Source organism: Poromitra crassiceps (assembly GCF_964638095.1).
Source record: "Poromitra crassiceps genome assembly, chromosome: 6".
Lineage (NCBI taxonomy): Eukaryota > Metazoa > Chordata > Actinopteri > Beryciformes > Melamphaidae > Poromitra > Poromitra crassiceps.
Genome location: NC_139627.1, coordinates 30,857,511 through 30,873,293, shown reverse-complemented (window position 1 = coordinate 30,873,293; position 15,783 = coordinate 30,857,511). Strand labels below are relative to the sequence as shown.

General features: G+C 45.2%; 1 protein-coding gene across 1 annotated transcript in view; it reads right to left on the bottom strand.

The window, feature by feature from the left end:
* Nucleotides 1-15,783, bottom strand: part of ttn.1 (titin, tandem duplicate 1) — a 252,137-nt gene that overhangs the window by 127,863 nt on the left and 108,491 nt on the right. The window contains exons 72-80 of the mRNA XM_083637998.1: nucleotides 15,478-15,777; nucleotides 13,012-13,326; nucleotides 10,713-10,861; nucleotides 10,326-10,476; nucleotides 9,515-9,796; nucleotides 6,415-6,717; nucleotides 5,415-5,717; nucleotides 4,479-4,760; nucleotides 1,263-1,450 (exon numbers count right to left, since the gene is read on the bottom strand). Of these exons, the coding sequence (XP_083494124.1) occupies nucleotides 1,263-1,450; nucleotides 4,479-4,760; nucleotides 5,415-5,717; nucleotides 6,415-6,717; nucleotides 9,515-9,796; nucleotides 10,326-10,476; nucleotides 10,713-10,861; nucleotides 13,012-13,326; nucleotides 15,478-15,777 (2,273 nt within the window). The remainder of the gene's footprint in view (nucleotides 1-1,262; nucleotides 1,451-4,478; nucleotides 4,761-5,414; nucleotides 5,718-6,414; nucleotides 6,718-9,514; nucleotides 9,797-10,325; nucleotides 10,477-10,712; nucleotides 10,862-13,011; nucleotides 13,327-15,477; nucleotides 15,778-15,783) is intronic.

Genomic DNA, 15,783 nt, shown 5'->3' with positions numbered 1-15,783 from the left:
GGATTTTCAAATTCACTATCAAAATCACAATCAAAATCACTTTATGCTACATGTCTCATTTAAAGTTTCACCAAAAATGAACCGTTTGCATGAACCAGATCATGTAAAAAAAGATTAAATTTGGCGCTCCATATCATAACTGGGAAGCTTTGAATGAATTTGAATGGCTGATAGAGCCCTGCACGGGCCTAAGATTTAAGCCCTAGCTTGACCCGGGCCCGAGACAATAAAGCCCAGCTTGCTTATGAGAATTCTGAGCCCTGAGGTCGTCCCCTGCGTCAGAGACTGCTGCACAGCAGTAGGAAGGAGCAGAGAAGATTCAGAGCAGCCGAAGATGGCAAGTTCCGCCTCCGGCTGAAGGGTTACTTTATAGGCCTTGGAGTACCAATCAAATTGCACTGCATTAATAAGACTACCATAGCACTTGTGTCTGTGTGTCCCTTTTTTGGAGTGAATAGCCTATATGTGACATGTTACCAAGCTCTCTCCATGGATAATCTCTTCTCCAACATATATTTTAGCGACATTGATTCAAGATGTCTCCTCCATTTTCTTACCTGACATGGTGATAAATGACTAATAAGCAAACTATTATTATAGATTTGATTTATATGGATAAAATTAATACCAAACTACTTCTAGCCATGATGGTGCTGTTTCCATAGAGGTGCAGGACGTATACTGAGTGAAAAATGAGCCCACAGTGAGTCAAAATGTGACAGGAGAAAAAAAACAGACTCAGGTTGTCACTACCGTCACACGTCGGCAGGTTGGGAATTTCACAGAGGCCATGGAGGGCATGGCTGCTGTTGCTCTTCCCACTGGCTGTGAATCGCTAATTTCAATACAGCATGATGTTCATTTAGTAAATTATGGTCCCATTTAGAGAAAAATAGACGATGAAGCAGACTATGTTTTGGGGCGTGATTGACAAGTCGCTTGTCCAGTGATCGAGCAGCTCGCCAATTACTGACCAATAGCAGGCGGCGCTGGGGCTCTTCTCATCCAAATTCACGTCACTTCTGGCTCCAAATAACCAAGATGGCGACTGTGAAAATGCCAACCTTGAGGCTTCAAAACGCGAGTCCAAAAACCAATGGGTGACGTCACGGTATAGTAGCTATGTCCATATATTTAAACAGTCTATGGACAGGAGCAAAAAACGTCCGAGACACAGCTCGTCAGCACCGTCATACATCGGTGTCCCCTAGGTGCGTCATGACACTCGGTCTGAGGAGGATCTCCAGATTATCTGGACCCACCTTGCAGGTGGTCTTGGTGGAGGCGGAGGTGACAATGGTCCACAGGTCTCTGTTGACGTCTCTCATCTCAATGATGTAGTTGGAGACGCCGACTCCGCCGTCGTCCAGAGGAGGCTTCCAAGAGATCACCATGTACTCCCTGTGCACCTCCTCAAACACCACGGGGCCCACGGGAGGCGTGGGCCGGTCTGCAGGGGACAACCAGAGGTGAGATTCTCACATTTACAATGATGACAAATGTATGACAACAATAATTAACCTTTCTTTCCAACTTTCCAACAGCCATTGCCAACATGTGGGCCGGGGCCCACTGGTGGGCAGCGAAGGTATCGAGCCAAAGTCACGCCCAATTCCAGGTTAGATTTAATCTGCCATTTATTTTCTCATAGACATTTCACAAAATGCTTGTAAAAATAGTTTTACTTAGTTAACCAAACGAATCAGCAATATTTAGAAACAGCAGAGACCAGAGAACATTTCACTCGGACCAAAAAAAGAAGAAGCGGATTAAAAACGTAATCTTTTTTCTATGTTTTCTTTTTTAGTTTTGGTCAGAGTGAAATGTTCTATGGTCTTTCCTGACTCTAAGGCCATGTTCAGACTAGGAGGCCAAATCTGATTTGTGAACTTTAGTGACCTATTAATGACTTTATGCAGATTGGTTTTATGAGTCTGGATGCTCCAAGTCTGATTTGTGTCACTTGTCCCAAACCACATATGGAGGTAGTTTCCAATCTGCTTTCAACTGATGTGACTTCAGTGCGGACGCGCAGATCCACCAAATCTGATTTGAACGTCACTCGCAACTCGTCATCAAATGCTTCTGCGCAGGAAAACCACGTCACCAATGTACGTATTTACTGACGCCCACGTCATTCCCATAGCAACCCATGCAGATAGGCTGTTTAGGTCTGGACACACAGATCCGACTTGAGAATCAGATTTGTGGCAGTGCGGACACACTCCCAAATCAGATTTGGGAAACCAATCAAGATAATGATGATTAATGACTTTATCAGCAAATCAGATTTGCCTGTAATGTGAACATGCCCTAATATAGTTGAATCATAAGGGTGTATTCACACCTGTAGCTCGTTTGCTTTGTTCTGATTCATGGGCTTAATTGATACAATTGTTGCATTTGTGCCTTCGTTCTTTTGTGTTCACACGGCCACAAATCAAACGGTCCAAATTGTAGGCTTGTAGGCTAATAACCTCCCGGGATGGAAAAAATAATTCCCAGAGATTTTATATGATTATAAGAATGTGTGTGTTTTTGGTAGGCCTACACTGTACATTGGGTGCGCGAGGAGAGACAGAGAGAGAGTTTGTTTGTTTATTTATTTATTTATCTAACACCCCCCACCCCCCCACCCACCCGACATTGTACGACGGGTGCGCGAGGAGAGAGAGACTGGAGAAAGAGGGAGGGAGAGAGAGAGGGAGTTTATTTATTTATTTATTTAACCACCACACACCACACACACACGGGAATTTGGAGATAGAAGATCAAACAAGACCCTCGCAACTTCTGATATTAGTCCTACTATCACATAGACTTCAGAGGCTTACGCATATGAACACCTGTCCTGTCAGGAATTAAATATTAATAAATAATTTAATATTAGCCTATGGACATTTCGAGGAAGACATGCAATCACAATCTCATCACTGGCTCTGATGACCACGACTTGTTTTCATTTATCATATTGGGAGACCAGATCGGTAAGTTGGTTGAGTTCAAACTGCTGATGCAATCATGCAAAAATCCCTAAAAGTTTATCCATTCAAACACTAGTTTCACAAGTCGCGAAAACAGGATCTGAAGGACGAAGATGTTGTATTTAACCGATAAAAATGCTTGTTCCCCCAGGGGCGTTGGAAGTACCTTTAGGTAGGGGGTGCTGTCACCGATTCAACATTGGGGGGGGCGGCTTTTGGCGCCCGCAGGGCGCCAAAAAATTTGGCCACTTTGTCGCCAGATTAGAGGAATATTAAGATTAGACTGTTGTGTCATTATTCAGTCACCTTTTCTCACTCACCTCCATGTCACCACTTGCTCCCACTGCTGTGTTGGAATCCTCATTCTCTCTCCCACCCTTTTTGGACTTTTAGCCATATTTAGAGGAATATTAAATTTTAAATTAACATTAGGATTATACTGTTGTGATGTCATTATTCAGTGTCTTCTCCTCTTCTCTGCAGCATTACTCAATTTACCCTCAGGACTCAGGGACAGTGATAGCCTACCTGCTATTCCTCCGATATATCCAGGGCCGGATTAATAGTACCATGGGCCCCCGGTGCTATTCATTTTCTAAGCTATTGATTTAGCCTTTTAAGGTAGTCATAAAGATTATATCTTCCAGACTGAAATGTTATAACAGAAGTGGAGTATTGGCCAGAATTACATGAACATTTGGACACTTATTCAGCGGGTATTTTGCATGTTGCGTTCAGGTGCACTGTAAAATTTTTTTTTTTTTTTTTTTTTTTTTAACATCTCTTGCCACCAGGGGGTGCTGCAGCGCCCACCGCACCGTGCTTCCAACGCCTTTGCGTTCCCCAAGCCATTATGCACAGCTGACTACGGCAGCTGGTTTATCCAAAAATACGCACCGTTTCTGCAGTTGGGTCGGATCGAGGTCGGATCACGTTCTCACCACAAACGAACCGCACCAGTTCGTTTGGAAGCGGACCGACACCACCCTTTCTTGGCGATCTCGGCCCGCTTGTTTTGTCTCGCATCCAAGTGCAATTGCTGTGTTCACGCTCCCCCAAACGAACTGCACCAAGGGGGAAAACGCTCTATGTTTCGGAAAAACTGCTCCAAGCGAGACAGGTGTGAATACAGCCTAAAGTAAAACTGTTTTTATAAGCATTTTACGAAATGTCTATGGGAAAATAATGAAATCCCTTGGTGCGCATGCTGAAGGAGGAAGTAACGTCGACTTTGGCTCTCTATTGTAAGTGGGCAACCAATATCGTGTCTGTGTGTGATATAATATATTCCACATATATATAATAATATAAGTGTGTGTGTGATATAATATATCCCACATAATATAATTATTATGTGTGAAAATGCATTTATCCATTGTTGAATGATACCGTTTTTTTATTTGATCAATTTCTATAATTGTACCACCAAAATCTATAACCATTGCATCCCTACAGTAGTCTGGACCGCGTGATGCCTGAGGTTCGAGCACGTACCGACCACGGTGACATTGGAGACTCCCTTCCGTGATCCGGTGCTGTTCTCCACCACCACCATGTAGCGCCCGCTGTGCCGGCGCTCACCCTTCATCAGGCCCAGCTGCATGGTGCTCAGGGTGTTCTTGAACATCACGTGCTGGTCTGCCTTCAGCTCCTCGTCGTCCTGGTACCACACGATGGACGGGGAGGGCTTACCCGTGTAGCGGCCCTGAAGCAGGCAGCTCTCGCCCACGCGGATGATGATCTTATCGCGGAAATCCACCTCGATGGTTGGTGGCTCTGGAGGACGGAAAGAGAAGCTGGAGTTAGTGGTGATACTCAATGTTGTCAAAAAAGCACTAGAGCTTTGTCTCTTGCCTTCAATACTCTTTGTCTGCGATACAGCTGAAGTTATGCCGGAAACAGTATTCCATCCATAATGTTAGCTTAGCTGCAAGCCGCATTATTGCTTTATTCAGCAAAACGGATTTCAAAGCTACTGTAATGGGGCTTATTGGAAAGAGCGTGATTCCAACTGGTTAACAGGCAAAACTTTTGGTCACTCAGTGGCGTTTTAGCCCGGCAAAGTGGTTACAGCAACAGTGGGCTTAGCTAAGGTAGCTAACATGCTATCTAGCTATTTAACATGCCAGCTCGTCCATCGAATTGACATGACATATCACTATAGCGTTCCATTGAGTCGTACGTCATGATTCCATTTTAGCAACAGCTTCTTTTTTTTAACTTAAGCACAACAAAGTAGGTTATTTGTCAAACAAGCGCAAAATCACAATAGCTGTGACCAGAAATGTGTGACGTCATCCACTCCATTGAATATGTGGCGAACGGTGTGTCTAATCAACATGGTCAGGACATGACTCAGAAACATGAAATATCATGAAATATTACAAAACACACTGGAGGGGGGACTTTAAACAAGCTACAACTCCTCACCCAATTCATTCTTGCAGGTGATGGGCTTGGTGGAGAAGGAAGGCTTGCTGGGCCCAATCTCGTTGACGGCCAGGACCCTGAACTCGTAGGTGTCTCCTTCCCTCAGGCCGTCGAAGGTGTACCTCCTCTCCAGAAGCGTCTCATTGGTGAGTCTGGTGAACTTGTCTTTGCCGATCATACGAGCTTCCAGGATGTAGGAGGTCACCTCTGAGCCGCCATCAAACTTGGGCGCCTTCCAGGTGACGCTGATGTAATCCTTGGTGATGGCTGTGACGTCCAGGTCATCTGGCCGGTCGGGCACAGCTTGGGGAGTGCAAACACAACATGGACTCATTTAGTGAATGCTTTTTATGATTTTATTTGGAATAAAACAACATGTACGTTTGTTTTTCCTTCTTCTTGTGTTTAATCTGTTTGTGTGTACGTTTTTGACGTGTATTGCCGGCTGTGCAAGAAATTGCCCCTCGGGGATAATAAGGTTTACTCAACTCAACTCAACTATAGAGTGTGAGAAAGTCGGGAGAGGGGGGGGGGGGGGTTGGTGTCCCTCTTCCACATTCAGCATATGAACCAAGGGATTTCATCTGCATTCATTTTTCCATCTACATTTCGTTAAATGCTTTAAAAAAGTATTATTTGGTCAAACCAAGGGTCCATATAACATTTGACTCGGACCAAAAATATAAAATGAAAACGTTGAACAAAGATAGTTTTAATCCATTTATCTTGTTTTCCCCATTTTTTGGGGGGTCGGAGTGAAATGTTCTATGGTCTCTTGTGATTCTAAATATAGCTGAATTGCTTAGTTTGACCAAGTAAAACTATTTGTATACGCATTACAAAATGTCTATGAAACAAATAATGGCGCATGAAATCCATTGGTTCGTATGCCTAACCTGGAAGCGGGTGTGACTTTGGCGCTCTACTAGTAGGGAGTAGCACTCAGTAGATAAGACACATTATTTACTTGATAGGGATTTGGACCTGCTGTTAGACTTACTGATAGGATCCTTGATGGTGATCTCAGCAGCGGTGTTAATGAAGGGGGCCAGGCCGATGGCATTCTCGGCAGCCACTCTGAAGAAGTACGCCTTCCCAGCGGTCAGGCCGTGAGCTACGGCGCCGTGCCTGCTGACGGTGACCGACACGGCGGTCCAGGCTTTACGCTCCGCCTCGCGCTTCTCGATCACATAGTTGGAGATGGCGGCGCCGCCGTCGTCGTCAGGGATGCGCCAGTTCAGCTTGCAGGAGTCACATGACAGGTTCTCAGCCGTGAAGGGGATACCCACGGGCCCGGGAACATCTGAGACACAACACAGCACGTCACTTAACTGTCACCCCCTGGAGATGATGCTCTGACCAATGACTTCAGAACATTCTGTATGACCATTAATACATTATTATCTGCATATCATTTCAATCCAAATTGTGACATCGTCATTGATCGAACACAATCAACATTCACAATCCTATGATGACATCATCAGTGATGTCATAAATCCTTACCTGCTGCTTCCCACTGATGATGTCACTGTTGACATTGCGACATCATTTACATGACTGATGATGTCAGTGATTATGTCACTGCTGACATTAAAATGATGTCCCCGTTGACTACATCATATTGAAGGTTATATAAAGGTCTTCTCTTCTTCTGTGGTGTTTTATGGCATTGGCATCCTTTATGTTGCATTACCGCTTCCTTCTGTCCCTCACCCTTGTTTTATAAAGGTCATAAACATTGTCATGTCATCAGTGATGTCATAAAAGTGAAGATAAGTGGTGGTGGGAGTATAAGTAAGAATGGTACTACACTAATTGACTGTGCCAACAAAGCCCAAAAGGGAGGGGACCAGCACTCTCCAATCCCAAAGCCAATCTCAATAAATTATCTATTGAAAATCTAATAATAAATTGATCTATAATGTTAGGATAGATAATAATAATCTTAATCAATGGACCCACTACCCCAAATTCACCCACATCCCCCCAACCACCCCTTACCCACCCCTCGAACCCAGACTCTATGACCTTCCTATCCCTAGCTACAGCGGCTTTCCCATGCCTTTTCCCAAGCCCTGCCCCTTTCCCTCACCACAGAGCTTCCCACCACCCAGAGCCCCCTATCCACTCCCTCTACCCAAAGCTTGAACCCTGACTCTCTATGACCTACTTATCCATAGCTAGGGCCAATTTTCCCTGGTCCTGCCCCTTTCTGATCATGGCCCCTGCCCTACACCACCCACATACCCCTAGACATTCCCCCAATCCACCCCTCGAATCCCAACTCTACGACCTCTGTATCCCTAGCTACAGCTCCTTTTCCCCAGCCCCGGCACACTTCCTTGACCCCATACCCCCTCCCACATCCCCCTAGCCACTCTCTCTAACCACTCCTTGAAACCTGGCTCTCTACGACCTTCCCCTCCCTAGCTATGGCCCCTTTTCCCTAGCTCTGCCCCTTTCCCTCACCATGCCCCTTCCCACCACCCACACCTCCTAGCCACTCCCCCTATACACCCCTCGAATCCCGACTCTCTATGAACTTCCTATCCCTAGCAATGGGGCATTTTCCCTAGCTCTGCCCCTTTCCCTCACCACACCTCCTCCCACCACCCACACCCACTACCCACCCCTCAAATCCCGACTCTCTGCGACCTCGCTAGCTATGGCCCCTTTAACCTAGCCCCACCGCGCTTCCTTGATGGAACAGACAGACATGCAGCCAGTGACCTTGAACTTTGACCCTTGTCCATCGAAGTCTAATCAGTTCATCCTTGAGTCCAAGTTGATGTTTTAGCTAAATTTGGAAAAAATCTGTAAAGGTGTTCCTAACATATGGCATTAACGGGCATGAAACGGGCGGTTGTGAGGTCACAGTGACCTTGAACTTTGACCACCAAAATCTAATCCGTTCACCCTGGAGTCCAAGTGGATGTTTTAGCCATATTTGAAGAAATTCCCTCAAGGCGTTCCTGAGATATCATGTTAAAGAGCATGAAAATGGTGGTCATGAGGTCACAGTGAACTTGAACGTTGACCTTTGACCACCAAAATCTGATCAGTTCATCCTTGAGTCCAAGTCGATGTTTGAGCCAAATTTGTAGCAATTCTGTCAAGGCATTCCTGAGACATCGCGTTAACAATCATGAAAATGGCGTTCGCGAGGTCACAGTGACCTTGAACTGTGACCTTTGACCACCAAAATCTGATCAGTTCATCCTTGAGTCTAAGTGGACGTTTGAGGCAAATTTGAAGAAATTCCATCAAGGCATTCCTGAGATATTGTGTTAATGTGCATGAAAATGGCCACCATGTGGTCAAAGTGACGTTGAAGACCTTTCACCACCAAAATCTAATCAGTTCATCCTTGAGTTCAAGTGAACGTTTGAGTCAAATTTGAAGCAATTCCATCAAGGCATTCCTATATCTCGTTAATGAGAATTGGACAGGCGTATGCCTCTGGCCACAGCTGTTGCCGGGCGGAGGCATAGAAATTGTTGCGAGGCAACGGTGACATGGATCTTCAAGGGTGGAAAAAGTAGCAAACACTGAAATTCAGCTGGTTCAGCTGACCAACTCTCCAAATCCAAACTACAGCACGTAATTAAAAAGGCAGCAAAAATCATTGGTTGTGACCTCCCCACTCTGGACTCCATCTATATCTCCCGTACTATCCCCCGTGCTGGTAAGATCATTAAGGACCCCTCCCATCCAGCCCACCCCCTGTTCCAGCCCCTGCCCTCAAAGAGACGCTACCGTTCAATTCCCACCAAAACCACCCGCTTCAATGACAGTTTTTTCCCCACAGCCATACGGACTCTAAACTCAGTCGGCACCCCACTCCCTCTCCCCCCTCACCTTAACTAAACGTCTGTTGGTCTCGTATCTAGTATTTATGTATTTATTGTTGGGAAAGTGGTAATTGTGTAAATGTCTAAATGTATCCATGTCCTGTCATGTGCTGTTTCATGTTTTCAGAGCTATAATATATCTGTACTGAAACTACAGTAAATACCACCAACCTGGTTGTGTGGCAATAAAAGTATCTTGTATCTTGTATCTTGTCTATTGGGCTGCTAACAAAAGGAATTGCTCACCCAAAACCTCCACAGTGATGTTCTTGCTCTTCTCTCCTGCTGCATTCTTGGCAGTCAGGGAGTAGATCCCCTGGTGCTTCCTGGTGCAGGGCTTGATGACCAGAGAGGAGCTGATGGCGGTGGTCTCCACCTTGGACTCGAAGGGCAGTGTGGCGCCGTCCCTGGCCCAGGTGATCTCCGGGGCCGGCTGGCCCGAAACGTAGGCAATGATCCGGATCACTCCGCCCGCATGCACCACCATCCTCTCCTTCACGGAGGCATCTAAGTCCACCTCAGGAGCGACTGGGGGAGGACAGGCAGTATAAGCGTTATTACAGAAGAGCTATGCTGATGGACCCGACTCAAAGACTACTATTAATTTGTGGTGTAAACTGGTGAAAAATAGGGTACTGGCCTTCTCTTATTGGCTGGGCTTTGTACCAGGTCACCACCTGTTGTACTCTATAGTGGGTGACATCACAGAGCACAGAGACCAGCCAATAGCAGGTCAGTTCAGTACCCTACTTTTCACCATTACGTGTCCGGCTTCACCACAGATTTAGATGTGGTGTAGTTACTCTTTAACCACATATCCAATTCAAATGGTTAACCAGCATCACACTCCTCCATAGAGATCATATTGTTGTGAGACTGATGCTGATTTTTAGATAGTATTAGTATTTGGGGGCTCCAGGCTCTGTCCGAGAGCCGAGGGGAGGCCCGCAGTGTCAGACTTTGAAAACCCCTGGTCTAGTTTATATTCGAGAAATACACTAAATTACTTGTTATCACAACAGCTCTTGTTTAATGAGAAGATGTGAGAGTGACTCACTGGTTCTGTCGTTGACCTCCAGGGCCTCGGGGACCTCCCCTGGCTCGCTGATCCCAGCTGTGTTGAAGGCCATCACCCTGAACCTGTAGAGGGTGCCCGTCTTCAGACCAGTGATCACAAGCCTGGTTCCTCTCACCTCCGTCTCCTTGGCCTGCAAACATCAAACCCACTTAATTTGTCAGAGGATCCGATAAACACTCCAGTCTCTAAAAGGTATTTTCTGGCAATTATTTGATGGTTCAGGCTTTACAAGGTTAAGAGTCTGCATGGAAGACGAAAATCCGTTTTATGAAGCCCCAAATTATTTATTTACTTGGCTTGATGGAGTTGTCAGAATTGTATTTTATGATGTAATACGAATGTGTTAAGTGTTTTGTTTCTGCACACCTTGACCCAGGCCTCAGTTCCTTCCTCCTTGTACTCCACCAGGTAGCCCAGGATCTTGGAGCCTCCATCCTTCAGAGGAGGGATCCATTGCAGGTCCACCGTGGACTTGGTCCAGTCGGACACCTTGGGAGTGGGAGGGGCGGGGGGAGCTATAGGGGGACGACAAAGAGTTGCTTAGTGTCATGGCTGATGACTCAATGCTTCACTGCAGGAAAATGTGGTTTTTGGTGTTTGAATCCATAGGCAAAGTTTGAACTTTAAGGTTGGGGGTTCACAAAAAATCTAGACGAAAATTCATAATTAGGATATCAGCAGGTGCATTTCCATATCCCGACTAATATGTCCATGATGAAAATTGTGATAATTACCATAGAAACCAAACTTCCAAACTGCAAAACCTGCCTACAACTTAAATAAAATAAATAAATAAAATCACTCCATAGGAATTCAGAAAACAGAATTTAAACACACAGAACACAAAGAATGACACAGGTGTCAGACGGAGGGAGGCAGACCTGGTGAAGGTATGAAGGATGCGCGCGCGCGCGCACACACACACACACACCTTTCCATGGCATGGAGAGGTTATTACACACACATTCTATCTGCTATTTACATCAAGGCTATGCCCCTCAGATATTGGCTCATAATAAATGTCAGCAAATCCAGACACGAGTGTGCGTTTTTAGGTAATAATCTGCATATTGAGTGCACATTCTGCTACTCTGCCAATGATGCATAAATGGTGTATTTAAAGGTCCGTGCAAAAGCTGTTTTTACTTGTAAATGCATATATACTGCTGTCATCCCTCCCTGTAATGAGTGGTCACACGCTCAGAACTGCCACAGTTGGATTTGTCCCTATCCAGCGTCCCCCTGCAGTCTCCTCCAAGCCACACCCCCAAACGCGTCGTTTGCCCAGAGAGGAATCTCGAGAGAATATCGACGTCACTAGCTTCCTCCTGCATACTGCGCGGGTCCCTCTCACACAAGCTACCTGCACCATTTAGTCTATAGCCACAAAATTAACACTTCTAGCTGGAGCGACGCCAACTGTACGTGATCCAGCAACTGCAGAGGTGCATTCGGTAAGTCTAGGCATTTTGAGATGTCCTCTTTAGGATAGTACCGTTAAGTTAACGATAACTCGCAACCTAGCGTGCTGGTCCACAGACGCTAATCTGATTGGCCGCTGGGAGCCTGGGGCGGGCTCTCCCTCAGCGGCCAATGGGAACTGTTAGTTCTGAATATATTATAGAAACAGGCCATTCTTGGGAAGCGACCAGATGAGGAAGTGAGAACTCCGTCACAACAAACGGGGTTGCAATATTTTCGACAGATTAATCCAGAATCATGTTTTATGGACCAGAGACACACGTTTTTAAGAGGTTACAGCTGCACGAATTGGGACCTTTAATATTAATTGCAATCAGGTTTAAACAGGTATGCTGATTTGAAATCAGCATACCCGTTTAAACCTGATTGCAATTATCATGGGGAAGGAATCGAATGTCTACATGTTATGATGTGTAGATGTCACCTTGATCTTAGAGCGGGGCAGTGCCAGTCTCGTTGGAGCCATTCTGGGCGCAAAATGATAAAACATGGTTTTCCTATAGGTCAACATTACACGACTACATGGACAGCTGTGGACACCACAGTCGAGTAGTTCTGTAAATACTTTCTGGAGTCCGTATGGACTTGGAGGATGCACATATTTAAATCCCTACATGCATCTTTGGCTACGGCCACTACTTCAGTGAACTCCCTGAACCAACGCAAACTTTGCCTATGTTTGAATCACGTCGTCTGGGGAAAGAACTAAGGGCGTTTCACACTGTATTCTCTGGGTGTGTACAGTATGTGCAGTGTGAAAACCCTTATGAAGCCCTGGCTGAGAGGCAAGTGAGGGGAAAAAAGTCTTCCTAAGTCTGCTTTCATTTGTTTTCTCTCCTGTGTTTATGACTTAAGAACAGGTTTTGCCAGGATAATCTTTCTAAGTTCCCTATTTATTTATTTAGTTAGTTGTTAGTTGTTTTTTATCTGTGAAAATATGTTGGAAAATAAGTGGGGGAAAATATGTTCTGCCAGTATAATATTTCCGCCTGTTTCACAAATGAAAAAAATAATAATAACAACAACAACAATAGTGAACTTAGACAAAACCTTTTTCCCCCCACCTGTTCTTGTCTCCGTAGGATCGTAGGGCTTCTGTAGGATCAGCCCCAAAGCTAAGCTAATGTACAGTCTATAATATCATTCAAATCATTTCAGTGTCTAACTCGTGCTCTGTCCTTACAGATGGGGTCTCTGGCGAAGGTGGGGTCCGTGAGGGCGCTGGCGGGCCCGGGCCCGGCGGCGTTGATGGCAGTGACTCTGAGCAGATACTGTGCACCCTCGATGAGCCCCGTCACCACATGGGTCATGCCCATGGCCATAGGGCGGATGGGGTCCCGGGTCACCCGGACCCAGCGTTTAGACGTGGTCTCCTTTCGCTCCAGCCAGAAGCCGGTGATCGGGGTGCCACCGTCGTCCTCAGGCTCCTCCCAGGTTGCCGTGATGGAGTCCATGGTGATGCCGGAGAGAGTGGGCTTCTCAGGCTGCCCAGGTACCGCTGGAGGCAAGGCAAGGCAGGTTTATTTGTATAGCACATTTCGCAGAGGCCAATTTGAAGTGTAAAGATACGTTTTTTGTTTTTGTTTTTGTTTTACTTTTAGACGAAGGAACCGGAAGTGCTAACATCCCGGTCTTCTGGACTCATTCCTGCGGTACCCTATTGTGAGCAGTTTCATGTAGGAACTTTTTTGTTTGTTTGACTGAATACACCCTATAACTACAGCAGTAAGCTAGCAGCTAACGGATGTAAAGTTGAAAGAAAATAGTTCCTACATGAAACTGCTCACAACAAGGTTTGTGGATTATTTTGAGTAACCGAGTCACCAAAGAGTCCTAGTCGAGTCCCCATTACCTGAGTCCGAGTTATATATACATGTATGTCTATCAAAAGTAGAGCACTCGTGCACATCCAGAGCGGGAGGTGCTGGTCACAGCAAGAAAAATTACACTGAATAAGAAATAAACAAACACTAGACTAAGAGTCCAGCGGACCGCACAAACTCCTCAGACTTGGACCAACTTTTCACGTGGCATTTATTTGCAACAGCTCACAGATACAAATGAATGAACCTGATGAAGCATCTGCGAATGCGAAATGCGTTGTATCTGTGAGCTGTTGCAACTAAATGCCACGTGAAAAGTTGGTCCAAGTCTGAGGAGTTTGTGCGGTCCGCTGGACTCTTAGTCTAGTGTTTGTTTATTTCTTATTCAATATATATATATATATATATATATATATCCTCGCAAATCTCGTCCGTATTGCTTTGCCAACCAGCATGTGAAAACCATTACTTCATTTTAGTGCGGCCAGTTGTTTGTACGGTGTCAGGAAAGTCACTTTTGATACTAGGAAGCATCCTACCGGACTGTAATGTGGACAGCTGCAGCCCACGCTAGGTTGCTAACTAACTTTAACGTTACTTTAGAAAACCTGCTCCTCGTGCCCAAAGCAGGACTACACAGCCAGCAGGATAGCAGCATGGCAGACCTTCAAGTGTAAGTGGAGTTCGTTTTAACCATGCTTTATAATGATAAGCTGTCATTACTTAAGTAACGTTACCCATTTGTTTGTGAATAATGTTTTTGTTAGCTGGGTTTCACACTTTCAATTTGATGGCCGAAAAGGGAAATGGTGTGATAGTAGATTGAATTGACACTGGTCTGTCAATTATATCATTTCACACATACTATTTCCCTGTTTCGCCTTCAAATTAAAAGTGGAAAAACAATGAAACGTTAGCCTGTGAAGCCTCGACCCGTCTGGATTATAAAAGTATAACATTAGAGAAAACAGCCATCAGCCATGCCATTTTATATTAATTTATTGCCAAATGCTTTGGGAATCAACTTGATCAAGCTTGGTCAGAAAAGGTCGATCAACATCTCCAGCTCAGACAAGCAGCTGGGTTTAGTCTAATCAGATCGCGGTTAATTTGTAAACAACCTCTCAGAGCCAATCGAGGGCTCTGCTTTTCACATATCCCCAGGTTGGTCCCGCCTACTACATTAGTTATGCCTGCATTTTAATAGCCCTGCTGCCTGGTTGTATTTGAGACGTTTTGACATGAGTTTAGTGTTTTTATTGGGGGGAGAAAAAAACTCTGACTAGTCGACTACCTTTAGAGACGACTAGTCGACTAGTAAAATTCACTAGTCGTGAATGCCCTAGTTCAAACCAAGCAATTCAACTATATTTAGAATCAGGAGAGAGACATAACATTTTAAGTTATGAAAGGTGCTATACAAATAAAGTGTATTATTCTTATTATTCTTATTATTCTTATTATTCTTATTATTATTAACATTATTTCACTCGGACCGAAACAAGATAAAAATGTTTTTTTTTAATCGGTTATATTTTTTATGAATTAAAATTTCAAATAAAAAACAAATATTAAAATAATAAAGCACTGAAAATCGATTTGGATTATAGAAGAAGATTGAAAGCCCTAGTATCAATATAGCTATCAATATCTAATCAATGCCATGTCTTTATCAATTAACAAGTCTGAGCCTGAATGCCTGAATGCTCATCAGTGCCAGGTCCAAGTTGAGTCACGAGTGCTGAAAATGTGTACAGGACTCGGACTCGACTACGACACTGGTTCAAATACAAAACACACTCCATAGTTTGAGTAAGGTGACTTACTGTACAGGTTGCGGGCGACCTCGGGCTCGCTGTCCAGAGGATCTCCCACTCCGTACTTGTTCTGGGCCATGATGCGGAACACGTACTCGTGTCCCTCCATCAGACTCTCCACGGTCCAGACACGCTCCTTGGGCTCGTTGGTGACCGGGACCCAGGTGTTGCGGTTGGCCACGCGCCTCCAGATCACATAGTTGGTGACCTTGGAGCCTCCATCGTCTTTGGGAGGCAGCCAGGACAGCGTGATCCTCTCCGCTCCGATCTCCTCAAACTTAATGGGAGCGGAGGGGGGTCCAGGACGGCCTGCAG